The 13,527-nt window shown below is 37.3% G+C and overlaps 1 protein-coding gene across 2 annotated transcripts in view; it reads right to left on the bottom strand.

The window, feature by feature from the left end:
- The window catches only part of PDE8B (phosphodiesterase 8B), a 71,149-nt gene that overhangs the window by 32,828 nt on the left and 24,794 nt on the right, over window positions 1–13,527 (bottom strand). For both annotated transcript variants that reach the window (XM_070743213.1, XM_070743214.1), the window contains exons 4-6: window positions 12,844–12,903; window positions 8,766–8,823; window positions 1,646–1,734 (exon numbers count right to left, since the gene is read on the bottom strand). In XM_070743213.1, the coding sequence (XP_070599314.1) occupies window positions 1,646–1,734; window positions 8,766–8,823; window positions 12,844–12,903 (207 nt within the window). The remainder of the gene's footprint in view (window positions 1–1,645; window positions 1,735–8,765; window positions 8,824–12,843; window positions 12,904–13,527) is intronic.

Raw genomic sequence — 13,527 nt, 5'->3', positions numbered from 1 at the left:
CTGATTAACAGAAGTTTAGAGTTCCACATAGTAAAACAGGAGGAGGCAACCCACAACACACAAGTTGCAGGTAGTTGAAATATATTTATGTGTCTTCCTGAGATTGTACCTACTGACATTTGGTGTTGCTCACGGAGGCGAATATTTCCATTGATTTTTCAAATAAAAATACATTTACAAAAATAGGCAAATATCTGAATGAACGAATGAATGAATGAATGAATGAATGAATGAATGAATGAATGGGCTAAAGCCGCAAATGGAATGCAATCCATCAAACAGCATTAAAAAAATTAGCCCCAGCCATTCTCTGCAACATTGATCTGATGTCTACTGAGTTATTATTTTTAAAGGGTAGTTCTAGCTATTAAGAAATCGTCTGATCTGGTGATACAAAGGTATGGAAGTACCATATTATAGATGAACCCTGAAAGACTTTTAGATGACGAAAAAATTCCTCATGTAAAACCTATCTGACAATTATCCCTGAAATATAGGCAGTTTTGAACTTAGTTTTTGAGAGTATTTTTAACAATGAGAAACCTACAATTCAAAAGTCAAAAAAGCTATTCTTAATACATAAATACCCAGCATTGGAGATATATAATAACAGAGTTGTAAGGGACTTTGGAAGCCTTCTAGTCCAACTCCCTGCTCAAGCAGGAATACCATTTCAGACAAATAATTTTTGAATCTCTTTTTAAAGGCCTCCAGTGTTGGAGCACCCTCAACTTCTGCAAGCAAGTCATTCCACTGATTACTTTTTCTAACTTAGTTCTAGGTTTGTTCTCTCCTCGAATAATTTCCATTCTTATTCTGCCAAACATTCCTAAGAGGTCAGTAAGGGGCATGCATAGATTTGTAGGTCAGCGGTTCAAATCTCATCACCGGCTCAAGGTTGACTCAGCCTTCCATCCTTCCAAGGTGGGTAAAATGAGGACCCGGATTGTGGGGACAATAGGCTGGCTCTGTTAAAAAGTGCTATTTCTAACATGCTGTAAGCCGCCCTGAGTCTAAGAAAAAGGGCGGCATAAAAATTGAATGAATGAATGAATGAATGAATAAATAAATAAATAAATAGGGAAGTGTTTTTAATAGGACAGTGAACACAAGAACAAGGGGACACAATCTGAAGTTATTTGGGGGAAAGATCAAAAGTAACATGAGAAAATATTATTTTACTGAAAGAGTAGTAGATCCTTGGAACAAACTTCCAGCAGACATGGTAGATAAATCCACAGTAACTGAATTTAAACATGCCTGGGAGAAACATATATCCATCCTAAGATAAAATACAGAAAATAGTATAAGGGCAGACTAGATGGACCATGAGGTCTTTTTCTGCCGTCAGTCTTCTATGTTTCTCTGTTTCAATAAATAAATAAGTAAGTAAGTAAGTAAGTAAGTAAGTAAGTAAGTAAGTAAGTAAGTGCACCAGCGTGCCTTCCATCCCTGTCCTAATGTTTCTCTCTTACTAGTATCATGTATATAAACATTGTTATATCTTTGTATACCACCAATACGTACTTGACAAAACAAAATAAATAAATGAATAAAATCTGAACAGAATCATCTTTATTGAATACCAGGACTCTGCTTTTTCTACTAACCCAGAGGATGAATAGTAACAAATATGCTTACATACCGTAATTTGAACTGTGATCGTACCTCACCATGTTCTATTTGAATCAGTTCATTGTAACAAGCAATGATGCTGTTATTCTCCAAAAATCTCTGGGAAATACAAAAATAAAAAGTAGATGTCACTGGTCATAATAATTTATTTCTACATTAATCTGTCCACTGATGAGTTAACCAACAAATACTTCTAGCTTGAAAAACACCAAACTCAAGGGGAAGCAATTCTAAAAGGCAACCAATATAGGGAAAGGATGTAGAGACTCCTGACCTTTCTCCAATCCTTAATAAATAGCAATACTTTGAGACAAATGACCTAGAAGAAGGAAACATCTAAATGAGGAATGAGCAATATTTGGAGATGTGGCCCAATTGCATCTCCAAAGCAATGCATTTTGTGATGGTTTTTTCTCTACAGCTGCCAGCCAATCCTGTAGGTATAATGGCAGACATAACTAATCACTGAAGCACCAATTTAAGGAAATGTGAATGAGTCTCCTGGGTGTCCTCTATTGTTCCAGAGGGATTTTTGTGGAGGTAAAATCATTTCTGCAGTAGAAGCTGGTGCCTGAATTTATAACATGGCAGCTTCATTTGTAATTTTTTTAAAAAATTAAATGATTTTTAGAGAATCTTTGGGCAAGAAGTGTGGGAGTGCCCATTCACATCACATTGCCACCTTTGTGTTTTAATAAGAGAGGCCAGGATCCCTCCCGTTACTATCTATATATATTGATTTTACAACTCTAAGAATTACAATCTATGACACTGGTTTGCAGTTCTAGAAGTACCGTAATACTTCCTTTTGGGTGAGTGATTATCAGATTGGGAAAGCTATATTAGAGTACATCTCTCCATAAAAATATGAATAAATATTTTCCCCCAAATAATTATTACTGAAGGAAAACAAGTACTGTATTTGAAACTTGAATTGAAGGTATTGTATGTATGCATCTTCTTTGCTTACAAAATAATAAGCAGAGTCAAACTATGCCTGTGTGCCTTCAAGACAGTGTTATCTTTTTGCAACTGTCTGCAGGTTCTTTGGCAGAATCTTGGAAGTGGTTTTCCATTGCCTCCTTCCTAGGGTTGAGAAAGAGGGGCTGGACCATAGTCATCCAGTTGGCTTCATGCTTAAAATGGGACTAGAACTCATGATGTCTCACTTTCTAGCCTGCCACCTTAACTATCACACCAAACTGTCTCTAACTGTGACAGTTTAATGGGACAAAATTAGGATGGCATTTCCTAATAGAAATTACTAACTAGCACATAACATGGATGTTTACTAATACAGAATATCTATCCATGGCACAATTGACAGGAAACATCTAGTGATTATCACAAAAAGAATGCTGTATGCAAATCTCGGGCATATGTTAGTATATGTAAACTATAGTTTTAGGATATTTCAAACATAATTGGTATTCCTGTAGGAAATAAAGACAATAAATCTTAGCCAAAATAATTATGGTTTCCTGTTATTTCCAAAATTCCTTTTGGTGATATTTTCCTATTGATGACAATTGATTTTGCCAATGAAACTTCATATTATAGTAATATACAACTTGGGCGGGGGGAGCTTCTTTTAAGAGGACACGTGACTTTGATAGCAATCTCAATGGATAATGTCATTTGCCCTAAATAAGAACAAACAGTCCCGGGGTCAACATACAAACCTTTGAAAAAATTCAAAGGTACACAATGAAAGAAATGTAACATTAAAAGTGTGTCTCATATTATTTTGTTTTGTTGTCAAAAAATACCATTATTCATGTCATAACTGTAGCCTTCACCAACCTACTCTTTTTATTAAAATTCTCCCCTTTAGACGAGAAGGGGTGATACCTAAATCTAATAAAAAATAAAATAGGCATGTATAAATGACAGCTGCATCTCATTTCATTTTATTTTATTTTTAAGTATTTTTATTGATTATTATAAAAGGACGAAGAAGACAAACATACATTTAACATATACAGGGGCTACAATTGCCCCGCTCGTAGTAGAAGTCTTTCTAATACAGAAAAGAAAAACACTAGAATTTGTCAAACCAATACAGTATTTTAGGTAAGAAAAGAAGTTTTTTCATGTAATTTAACCTTTCTTAATAATAATAAAAAAGGAAGTTAAAAAAAGAGAAAAAATCCAATTCATATACATTTTTCTTTGTATTCCATTCATTTAACTTTTTTTTATTCAACCATACATTTCATTTTAAAGTAAGCAACATCATCATTAATAGAAATAATTTCTATATAAATAGGATTTGCTGTTGGATTCACAATTATTCATGCCTTTGTGACACAAGTATTGTAATATGCTCTTAATAAAAATACTCTTGAAATATGTCTGGAAAATGGCTGCTGATAATTATGGTAGTTAAACTACTAACTCAATACTAAGTAAGCCATGCCCATGATGAAAAACCCACACTGACTGAAAGTTGTTTTCCAGGTATAATTTTAGGATTTGTGTTAACCTTGAATGCCCAGTACACCTTGCAATGTGTGATTATCTTAAGGACTGTATCTCTTAGCACAGATGCTAAAATCTCGAGGAGATGCATTTTAAATGCTTTTAGCCACCAAATTGCCAGGTAGAATACACCCAAAAGGACAAACTAATGAGAATGGGCAAGGTTTTATTAGTTCAAAGAAAAGAGACATTGCAACAAAAGACAGAGGAGAATGCAGTCTAACTATATATAGTATCACCATTTATCAAGTCCACTAGCAATTTCCTTTCCTAAAATATAAGTGGATAAATGATACACGGAAAGAATCTCAAGATCCTGCAGGTCAGATAAAATTCTCATCCGTCCTTCCACTCTATGAAAGAGAAGAGGAAATAGAAATAAGAATACTGCAATTGAAAGATTAGCTCTGCAAAATATCAATGGAAGATATTTTCTTTCTGAAATATGGTGTGAGATATCCAGGTGGTGTGTTGCTGGCACGAAATGGGTTGTATTTTATAAGGACAAATAAATATGTGTTTGCCAGAACAAGCTCTAACCTTGATGAGGGTTGAAACAAAACCCTGAAATAAGGACGTTGGATAAACATTTGTATATTGTAGAATGTGGGAGTATTTGTGAAACTGAGCTTTTAAAACCGTTTTTGTGGAAGAAGCCAGAAAGAACATTGACCTATAAAGTTCATTGGCCCATGAAGGACATAACTTTTATGAGTTTGCGTTCATTTTGTTTATTTCTCATACTCTGAGCTAAAATTCAGAGTATGGGAAATAAACAAGACGAGCTTAAGTTCCCCATTCAGAAATGCACGTGTGATTTATTAGATGTAACAGAAATTTAATTCCCACTGTTAGAATACAGCAACCAAAGGATACAATATATTCAAAAGTAAAATTAGAAAAGATTAAGTTGTATGTGAAACAGTATCTATTGCTTAGAAACAAATGAACTTAGTAACGTTGTAGAGATCAGCTGGATAAATATAAGTGAAGGAACAAATAAAAATAATGTCTTTGGTGTCTACCATACTCAACACATTCAAGAAAAAGATGAAAATGTATTATTTATTGACCATTATGCCAAAAAAAGAGGTAAAGTATGCATATTGTTATACATTGCAGGATTAGATAACAAAAATGCTATTTGGAAAGGACAATTCTAATATTTAAATATATGTTTTATAAACTGGTAAGTATACTTTCAATTTTTTAATTACTGGCATGGGGGAGTTGAGATATTCCTTCCCCCTAGGCCATTACAAGTTATGCATGGTATGTTTGTGTGTATGTTTGGTTTTATTATAAGGGTTTTTAGTTGTTTTATTAATTGAATTTCTACATGCTGTTTTTATCATTGTTGTTAGCCGCCCCGAGTCTGCGGAGAGGGGCAGCATACAAATCCAATAAAATAAATAAATAAATAACGTTACTTATAAAGGATTACGTTTAGAAGGAAAGAAGGATATTTATCAGATAAGGAAGAAAGGAGTCTCGGCTTTTTTCTCCTTGAACAAACAACAATTCAAGTTAATCACTGAGGCATAGGAAGCGCCTCTTGTACCTATTCAATAATTATGTTAATGTCCATTCTTTCTTATGCTTATCTTTTTTTTCTACAGCTCATGAAATATACTGTGCAGCCTAGTGAGGGCAGGAGATTTTGTCTGAACAAGTTGATTATCATTGTTGCTGCTCTGATGGCAAGTGTGCAAATATGCAAGAAAGATAAGAAAGAAGTCTCAATTGGTAGGGACAGGTGATATGATTCATGCCAGTGGAGGATGAAAATATAAGAGATGGTTCTCAGCAGGGGGTAAACAACCTTTTGGGTTCAGTGCAGTGATGGGTTGCTCCCTGTTTGGACCAGTTCTTAGAACTGGTAGCACAAGCGGCGGGAAGCTCCGCCCACCTGCCTGGGATGCTTCTCCACATGCGCAGAAGCATCGCATGCACAAACTGATAGTAAATGGTTTTAGAACCCACTACTGATTCAGTGGACAGACACGGAACATTAAAGCCTACACACACTTTCATCAAATATTTAGGTGGGATGGCCAGTCACAAAATATCAACTTGCTACATGCAATTATTTCTTTCTGTTTTATCTTAATTATCGGAATATATTTACTCTCCCTATGGGATCCACAAGCATTGGATGCTAGAGATTGGGAGCTTTCCTTTACATCAGACAGTTTCCTTTTTTTATTAAAGGAAAATAAAAGTCAATTTTATGGACTTTTTAATTTAGAATAATTTGGGATTCCTGTAGGTAAGGTGCTGTCTAGTTCTGATTTTATACGAGCTTAAATCTAGTGGTTACAGAGGTTCAGTATTTATAATGCTTCCATTCAGAGTAAAAGTCCTTCAACACATCTACACACTACCATTACAATTCCTTTTTCCCCCCTTCTCCCTCTCCCTTAGATCGTCCTATAGGCCTTCATAACACCTCCTGATGCTCTCTTCAGTTATCTTCCTTCCAGCTGCAGTTTCTTCACTTCCTATCCTACTGGGAAATTGCCTAAGTCTTCGTCTCTTTTCTATTTCCCTTCTATATCAGCTCTTTTCCAGATAGTTCATAAATATATTGATGAATAAAGATGGCTGATGGCTAGAGAGAATGTTTACTGCTGAAGCATTTTTTTAAAAAAAGAATAATTTAAGGAGAGAAATACTGGGGTATACAATAAGAAACAAGTATCATCAGAGTAGTTTGTACACTTAAATATGTGAGGGGAAAGGTCAACAAATATATCAATAATAAGTTTTAGATTACATCATAAGGAGCCAATAAATCCAACCTTTTTGCAGGACCACATGGTATATTATGAAAACAGGAAGAAACGTATAGCAAGGAGGCATGCTAAAAAGATGGAACTAAAAGTCAGAAGGGAGACTGATTTTTAAAAAGTAACATCAGTTAAGTAAAGACTAACTAAAGCTTTGTTCTTTCAGAAAAACAATCATAAAATGAAGGCTTAATGGAACAAATCTCACCTATCAAGATATTCCAAAAACACAGAACTAAGTAAAAGAGTACATGTTCAAGGACAAAATCTGGCAAGAAATCTGAAGTTTAATTTAAATCATTTAGAGGTAGTCCTCAACTTACAACTTGACTACTGTAACGCTCTCTACATGGGGCTACCTTTGAAGAATGTTTGGAAACTTCAGATCGTGCAGAATGCAGCTGCGAGAGCACTCATGGGCTTTTCCAAATATGCCCATGTTACTCCAACACTCCGCAGTCTGCACTGGTTGCTGATCAGTTTCCGGGCACAATTCTGCCTTCTGCTGCACGAATCCCAGCGACCGGTCAGGTCCCACAGAGTTGGCCTTTTCCGGGTCCCGTCGACTAAACAATGTCATCTGGCGGGACCCAGGGGAAGAGCCTTCTCTGTGGCGGCTCTGACACTCTGGAACCAGCTCCCTCCAGAGATTAGAACTGCCCCTACCCTCCTTGCCTTTCGTAAACTCCTCAAAACCCACCTCTGTCGTCAAGCGTGGGGGAACTGAGACATCTCGCCCTGCCTATGTAGTGTTAGTGCATGATATGACTGTATGTTTTTTTATATTGGGGTTCCTTGTTTTTAGATTTTTTAAATGTACAATTGCTATTTTAGATTTTAAATTATTAGATTTGTCAATACATATTGTTCTTTATCACTGTTGTGAGCCGCCCCGAGTCTACAGAGAGGGGCGGCATACAAATCTAATAAATAATAATAATAATAATAATAATAATAATAATAATAATAATAATAATAAATTTGTTTGGCTACTATTCCAAGTTACAACACCAATGAAAAAAGTGATTTATGATTGGCTCACCTACATTTATAACCATCGCAGCATCCCCAAAGCCACATGATCAAAATTCAAGTGCTTGGCAACTGGTGTGTATTTAAGATTGTGGCAGCATCCCAGGGACATGTCATTGCCGTTTGTGATCCTCCCAGTCTAACAAACTAAGCCATATTTTCTTAATGACCATGGGATTCACTTAATAACCATGGCAAACAGGTAATAAAATTGGGCACAAGTCACTTAATAATTACCTTGTTTAGTAACAGAAGCTGTGATCATAAATCAACAATTCCCCATGTAGCATATGTTTCTTTTTCCTTTTTAAATTTCTGAAATCTGCTTCTTTTTACATAGTCCAACATGTTGCTTGGAAAGATATGACCCTCCTTCCTAATCCCACCATCCATTCTTTTCTCTTTACATAGTGATTGTGAAGGCAAAATGCCAACCAATTCCTTGAGTTCTTTTCCAATCAGCATAGGCTATGCTGCACCAGCAAACATAGAGTTTGTGGCAGTTATAAATGATTTATGTGATCCCATTAGACAACCTTATTTTCAACCGAACACACTTTTCTTGGTCTCTGTTACAGGAAATCATGTTCAGGCTTGTAGAAATTTATTTGCTTTTCCAGTATCTTTTCACCTCCTTAGATCTAGCTAGCAATAATACACGTATAACTTGGTGTTGATTTATGAACTAAAGTGTGGAGGAGCTGAAGGGGCCTCAGTTCTCGCATGCAACAAATGCTTGCATGACAACAATATGAATGTCATGTCGACACAAAGGTTTGGTAAATCAATTGTTTATGACCTAAGCAATCTACAATAACTTTAACATACCCTATTAAATCCCGCATGGAGAAGTGGGAGGACCGAAGCTTCTTCCTGACCAGCAGATCTACAGAAATACAAAATATATTATCAGTCAATAAAGTCAATGCATGTGGTTGCTAATAGTTGACACCAACTTGATGGCACTGAATCAATCAATCCTTCAAGATGTTGAAGACCTATCTATGTCGCCAGGCATGGGGGAATAACTATCTCTTCCTCCCCACCACCACCTTTTTTCCTGACTGTAATACATGAGAATGGTGTGATTGTACAGTAATGATTGTTTTTAATATCTATGGGTTTTAAATTTCGTTTTTAATTTATATTGGATTTATATTTTGTATATTGTATTGTTGTTGTGAGCCACCCCGAGTCTTCAGAGAGGGGCGGCATACAAATCTAATAAATACTTAAATACTTAAAATTCTTGCTCCAACTAGAGAAAGATATACTTTTCACTTCCTGTTAGCTCATTTTCGATCTTTTCGAGAGGAAGGTAAGAGGAGAGAGAGAGAGAAAATGCACAGAGATTTTGGAGAGACTTGCTCCAAACCCTAATTTGCCTGAGGAAAACACAGGGGATGGCTTGGGATGGAGCAGAGAGCCTTTGAAAATGCTGGTGGAATTATCTGGGGGAATGTGCAGCCGACTGTCCTTTGTAGAATGAGTGGAAACACACACATACAGAGAGGTGGAGGGAGGGAGAGAAAGAGGTGTGTGTGTGTGAGAGAGAGACAGAGAGAGAAAAAGAAAGAATGAAGGAAGGAAGGAAGGAAGAGGAAGTGTATGCGTGTGTGTGTGTGAAAGAGAGAGAGAGAGAGATAAGAAAGAAAGAGACAAAGAAAGAAAAAGAGAAAGAGAAAAAGAGACAAGAGAGACAGAAGGAAAGAAAGAAAAGAAGAAAGGAAGAAAGAAAGAAAGAAAGAAAGAAAGAAAGAGAAAGATACAAAAGAAAGAAAGAAGGATGAAGGAAGAAGAGGAAGGAAACCACAAACCATGCAACTAGATGTGTCTTCAAAAGATACTTTGAGACAACACAGCAATTTAGGGCTGGAAAATATGTTGGAGATCCTCTAGCACAACACCGTGTTGCGGCAGGAAACCTTATATCGTCTGGATTATTTTGGTCCCTCTAACAGAGAGGAAAATTGTCAGAAAGGAGAAGGACAAGGCTGCCATGCAGAGGAAGGCAGAGATAGTCCTTGACTTATGACCACAATTGAGCTCAAACTTTTGGTTGCTAAACAAGAACGTTGTTAAATAAGTTTCACCAAATTTTACTCAATTCATGACATTTCCTGGCTCTAACAGTGATGTGCAAGCTAGAGAAGAATATCTGAAGACATGTGTAATGTTCTAATGTTCAGAAGTTATGGTTAAATGTGTGGCAGAAAGTGTACTTTAGGTGTGTTTTTCTAAATGCAGTAAGTAAGGTTGAATGTGTATAGTCTTAGAAGAGGTGTGTGCGTGTCTATGTGTGTGTAAGTGTGTGTGCGTGATACAGTAGACAATGTATCTTTATGTGTGCCTGTGTGTATTATGTATGTACATATATGCAGGGGTGGGCTACTGCCCAAACAGGGGGGAACTCAGTGGGGTAGCGAAAATGGAGCAGCAATTTGCACTGAAAGATGTTGAAAGAAAATGCAGGGCATCCTGCATAAGCTACGCCCACAGTGTCATAGTAAAAAAAATTTGGTAGCTCTTCACTGCATATATGGCATACATACATAGGATTAAATAGCATATTTTGGAGGTTCAGTGGTATTAAATAGACATGGAAATTGTATCTCGTTGAAAGCTTTTGAGATGAGGAAAGGCCAGGCACCCTATCCCTATCCCTTGACGTGAGTGGCCATGCCCACCCAGTCACATGACCACTTAGTCACATGACCGCAAAGTCACTCCCACCCAGTCACATGACTGCCAAACCACTCCCACCCAGTCACATGACCATCAAGCCACACCCACAAAGTAAGACACGCCCACAGATTGGCAGTAAAAAAATTTGGAACCACCCCTGTCAACCATGTAATGATTTATGTGTCAAAAGAATCTTCTGATGGTGCTGATCATTTTCTAGGCAAGAAAAAAATGATTTTTTGTTGAGAATGGCAGTCCAGAAAGTAGTACCTTTTACCAGGACAACACTAGTCTTTATTATGTTTACATTTAATTAAAATCAAATGTAATTATATTTGAGAGCTACACAGTTCTCCTTCGTCTCATTAACCATTACAATATTTGATGGTCTTCAGGCTTTAAAGCAGTGATTCTCAACCTTTCTAATGCCACGACCCCTTAATATAGTTCCTCATGTTGTGGTGAACCCCCAACCATAGGTCTAGCACCAATTCTCCCAACAGAGCTTTAAGCTGATTGGCAGGAAGGTCAGAGGGACAACCCCACTGTAAACACCTGATTGGTCGGATTGTAAAAATATGTTCCAAGGCATCAGAATAGAAGCTTTAGTTCCTAACACCATGGACAATGTCTCTTTTCCCATGGTCTTAGGCGACACCTGTGAAAAGATCATTCGACCCCTAAAGGGCTCCCGACCCCCAGGTTGAGAACTACTTCTTTAAAGAGTTTTATGCAGCTGTGAGGCCTCAGCTTGTTCCCTGACATAAACTAAGATGTTTCTGAATGTTGAATACCCAGTAAGTATAGAATGAAGCCGAAGAAGTGAAGGTTTAATTCCAGTCCGCTGTTCAGGCAGAAATAATAGTTTAAACTGATTGGTTGAGCTGTCTGGCATCCTATTGCGGTCCACCAGCGGCCAGTGCAGCTGGTAGCAGAGTCAGACAGCGAGAAGGCTCGGGAGGAACCTGGGCCAGGCCTGGAGTCTGGAGAAGGCTCGGTGCCAGAGGCAGGGATGCAGCCAGGGCCATTGGGGAGGTCAGTCCCGCTTCCAGAACCTCCAGAGCGAAGAATGAGCGAAGAAGAACAGGAGGAGCCTGTTCTCAATGAGCGCATGCACAGAGCTGCCAAAAGGCAAGAACAGTTCCAGAGGAGAAGGACTACTTGGAACAAGTAAGGCTTAGGGATATTTGGCCCCTCCCATAGGCTATATAAGTGGAGAACATGAAAGGGTTCATTGCAGGAAGCAACTCAGTTCATTTCTAGATCTTGTCATTGCAACTCAAGACTCAGTTTTGTTCCTGTTTGAACTTGCCACGTTTTCCTTGCAATTTGGTCTGTAGCAGTTGCCAAAGAAGAGCAAGGTTTGTGTGTGTTATCTGCTTTTCTCTGAAAGACTTTAGCAGGACTTTTAAAAAAAAAATTGTTTGGACTCTTATCTGCTTTTCCCTGAAAGACTTTAGTAGGACTTATTTTACTTTATTTTATTTATTTATTTATTTTATTTATTTATTTATTTATTCTTTGTCCAATATACAATACATATGGAAGAGAATAGACATTAAGTAATATATATAAAGATAGTAAGTAAAAAGAAGAGAAGTATATGAGAGGGAGAGAATATATATGATATATGAGATAAGGAAAGAAGATTGGACAGGGGACGTAAGGCACATCAGTGCACTTATGCACGCCCCTTACTGACCTCTTAGGAACCTGGAGAGGTCAATCGTGGATAGTTTAAGGGTCAAATGTTGGGGATTGGGAGTTGACACTATTGAGTCCGGTAATGAGTTCCACGCTTCGACAACTCGATTGTTAAAGTCATGTTTTTTACAGTCAAGTTTAGAGCGGTTAATATTAAGTTTGAATCTGTTGCATGCTCTTGTGTTGTTGCAGTTGAAGCTGAAGTAGTCATTATTTGGACTTACGACAACTGCTAATGATAATAATTAGGAGTAGTTACAAATAAAAGAGGTCTGTGAGACACCATTTGTGCCATTTTATATATTTAGGAAGCCTGGGTTGGAACACAGCCTCTATATAAAGGCAAGCTGCCAGACAGACTTTGCTGGAATCTTACTGTATAATAAAGAGCTGAAGTGACACTGATTCTGCCTCTTCAATCGCCCCATTTAACAATGAGAAACTGCTACTTATTCACTGAATAACCATACCCATTAAAGAAGTATATAAAATAAGCATATGCCCCTGAAATACTTACATTTGTACGGTAACAGCTATTATCACAGTATGCTCAGCAGGTTTTGTAGCACGAATTGACCTGGAATGAAGAAAGTCCAGGCCATATTTGATTAAACAATTTTATTAACAAAAATTTACCAATCACATATTAAGATGGGTTGTATCTCTCTGTGTGTGCCTTTACACAGAGGAAAGACAGCAAGCAAATCAGATGTTATTTTACCTGCCTCATTGTTCTATTTTATAAAAGGTCAAACCTAAGTTGCTAAAAAACAAGATGAGACAATAAATTATCTGCTAAATTGAGACAAATTCTTGACAAGCAAGATTGGATCGCACAGAATCAATACAGTGGTACCTTGACATACGAGTTTAATTCGTGCCAGAGCCGAGCTCGTATGTCGATCAATTTGCATCTCGAACGAATGTATTTAGATTTTGCTTTTCCTGCCAAGATAACTGGAAACATGGAATTCTTGCGCCACCTAGTGGACGCTCGGCTCGTATCCCGAATTCGAGCTCAGGTGTCGAACAGAAATTTTGCTCGCGTCTTGGCTCATAACTTGGAATACTCGCATGTGGAGGAGCTCGTATCTAGAGGTACTACTGTATATTGGAAGTATATGTGCACATGCAGGCTAATAAGAAGAGAGTCCTCATCAAACTTAGGTTTTGAATTCTAAATATATGATATTGGCTAAAA

Source organism: Erythrolamprus reginae, chromosome 2 (assembly GCF_031021105.1).
Source record: "Erythrolamprus reginae isolate rEryReg1 chromosome 2, rEryReg1.hap1, whole genome shotgun sequence".
Classification (NCBI taxonomy): domain Eukaryota; kingdom Metazoa; phylum Chordata; class Lepidosauria; order Squamata; family Dipsadidae; genus Erythrolamprus; species Erythrolamprus reginae.
Note: the sequence above shows the minus strand (reverse complement) of the source record. Positions and strands in the feature narration are given on the sequence as shown.